At 38.2% G+C, this 2,919-nt stretch overlaps 1 protein-coding gene across 1 annotated transcript in view; it reads right to left on the bottom strand.

Moving 5' to 3' along the window:
* Positions 1-2,919, bottom strand: part of LOC101852432 (minichromosome maintenance domain-containing protein 2-like) — a 16,820-nt gene that overhangs the window by 12,353 nt on the left and 1,548 nt on the right. The window contains exons 2-4 of the mRNA XM_035972064.1: positions 2,253-2,322; positions 1,454-1,512; positions 536-642 (exon numbers count right to left, since the gene is read on the bottom strand). Coding sequence (XP_035827957.1) covers positions 536-642; positions 1,454-1,512; positions 2,253-2,322 — 236 coding nt within the window. The remainder of the gene's footprint in view (positions 1-535; positions 643-1,453; positions 1,513-2,252; positions 2,323-2,919) is intronic.

Raw genomic sequence — 2,919 nt, 5'->3', positions numbered from 1 at the left:
ACATCACTGAACCCTCCACTCTATACACATCTCAAAAGAAGAACATCACTGAACCCTCCACTCTATACACATCTCAAAAGAAGAACATCACTGAACCCTCCACTCTATACACATCTCAAAAGAAGAACATCTCTGAACCCTCCACTCTATACACATCTCAAAAGAAGAACATCACAGAACCCTCCACTCTATACACCTCTCAAAAGAAGAACATCACTGACCCCCCCCCTCTATACACATCTCAAAAGAAGAACATCACAGAACCCACTCTATACACATCTCAAAAGAAGAACATCACTGACCCCTCCTCTCTATACACATCTCAAAAGAAGAACATCACAGAACCCTCCACTCTATACACATCTCAAAAGAAGAACATCACAGAACCCTCTCTATACACATCTCAAAAGAAGAACATCACTGAACCCTCTCTATACACATCTCAAAAGAAGAACATCACAGAACCCTCCACTCTATACACATCTCAAAAGAAGAACATCTCAAAAGAAGAGGTAAAAATCTCCCAACTACCCACTGGTGCAAAATGACGGGGAAGTTTGTGACTTGCAGCTTGGTGAAAATCTGTGATGATGTCACGTCCGGTGGGAGGAGCTCATTTGCCCGACAATGTCCAAACAAAACCTGAGGACAGATTTCAGAAGAAAAAAACCTAGATGAACAACATGTCATGCACTCATTGACACTTGTGAATGTCACGTAAGATATCTACAGGTACATGGCAGGGGTGGGAAGAAACATAATATACTATGAGTGACATTGTCTTCCAATCTCCAGCTGAAACATATAATGGAAATAATTACTTACACAAGACTTTAAACAGCTCTAAGCCACAACCAAAGAAATCCCTCTATTCTTACCCTTATCTTTTACTTTAATAGAAAGAATATTGTTGGCATCATAAGCAACCTGTGTGTATATTTTCACAAAATTAGAATAACCAGAGAAAGCACGACATATTATATCATACCATTGCACCGCTCTTAAAAATTACACAATACTTTTGCCCTGTGAAGAGGGAATTCCCCTCAACATCTGGGTAAGAAAAAAAGTAGGAAGGCTACAATAAAAAAAACTTACGAACGAAACGATGGCAAGCAAAGAAGACGAAGCAAAACTTGGACATATAAAAAGAAGATAAGATTTATTAATTCAACCCCCCCCCCCCCCTCCCAAAAAAACACAAAACAACAGCAACAAAAAAACACATTAAAAAAAAACCTCTTTTATTGTACTCATTAACCTCTATAAAATGAAAAACAGAAGATATAGTTTAGCCAAAAATTTGGCATGACAATTCAAACATTCAATTTTTTTAAAACCGCACAGAAGAATATGGAAGACATTTCCCAACAAAGATGACAAAAGAGTGATACTTTAGGATTGATCTAGTCACTTATATTGTATGAATAGTTTACACAAAAGCAAACATTACCTCCTGGAACAAGTTTGTTCCCTCAAGGGCAGACAGCAGGACAGTATTCCCAAGAGGAGCTGAAAATAAAATAAAAGCAGCACAATAAACAAGAAACACTTGTGCAAAATTGTGATAAATTCTATCACCCAAGACAACCAATAGTTGTGAAAAATAAGCAGTTTTTTATGTATGGACATGATATCCGTGGTATGGACTGGTCTTTAAGCTGTTTTTAACCCTAAAAAAATCATACTGAGCTTGATATCCACAGAATCATCAGAGTTGTGTTACAAACTATCATCTGCATCAGCAGCACTGGAGAGTACAGACAAAATGTGTTTCACCAGTACAGAGTCATCAGCACGCATCAAAAAGAACAAGGGGAGAGGAGGCATCTGTCATGAGACGTCAGTGCATCTGACCATCAATGAGGTAAGGAATCCATACAGGAAAAGGACAGCCGAGTGCATTATAACATGTTAATTATAAATAGTGTGAATAATTTAATAGAATATATGCTGCAAAGCTCTGAGGACATGATCCACATTATTATTACATAGGAGCTATGTGAGCACCAAATATAAACATACATGCTGCAACAAAGAGCAGAGACGAAAGCATGATGTAGCCTACATTTAAGATATTTCTCCCACATAACAATGTAAGACACTGAGCTCAAATTCATGTTATTTCATTCACCACCCTATGATGAACTCATCTCTCACAAAATTCAAAAGGTAAGGTTCTGATACAAAGCACACGGCAAGGATTTAACACACAGAGCAAGCAAAAAATGACTTTACATGAGAGCACTCACCATTTTTTTCGAGAAGGGCGCTGAGGTCAACATCGATAATGAAGCGGTAAATCAAGCTCTGCTGTTGAGGCTGTAAGATGTACCAATTACATTTACATAACGTATTAATTTAAGCTGAGAATATCGTGGAAGGAAAAGAAATCAAATGAGGTAGTGCTTGATGAAGCCCACGTGGGATGCTCACTGTTAAAAACAATCAGGAAAAGACAAAATGCAGTTTTTTGGGACACCTGAATAGACATAAAGGTCTTGAACATCTAGCTCTCACTGGCAAAATTGAAGGCAAACGAAGCAGGGGTTGGCACAGAGCAACCTACTTAGGAGACCTAGACAAATGGGTAACAGGGAAAAGTAGCTTTTTTTAGAGCATCTGGGCAAAGGATTGAATGGAGAACCATGATCGCCGATGTCTGCTGCAGATCTGGCATGATGTGATAATGGTGATGATGATAATTTACTTAAAGTTTAAGTGGGAAGAAAATTTGTGTGATTCTTTAATTGAAGATCAGTCAGAATTTCTCTAAACAATGTCTAGACTTACATTGTCATGGTCCTCCAGACCATGGTTCAACATAAGAAAGAGATGAGATGAGATGAGATTGCATTGATCTCCACAAAGTGAAATTTGCTTCGGCATGGTACTTATTCACACACACACACACACACA

Source organism: Aplysia californica, unplaced genomic scaffold (assembly GCF_000002075.1).
Source record: "Aplysia californica isolate F4 #8 unplaced genomic scaffold, AplCal3.0 scaffold00572, whole genome shotgun sequence".
NCBI classification, from domain to species: domain Eukaryota; kingdom Metazoa; phylum Mollusca; class Gastropoda; order Aplysiida; family Aplysiidae; genus Aplysia; species Aplysia californica.
Note: the sequence above shows the minus strand (reverse complement) of the source record. Positions and strands in the feature narration are given on the sequence as shown.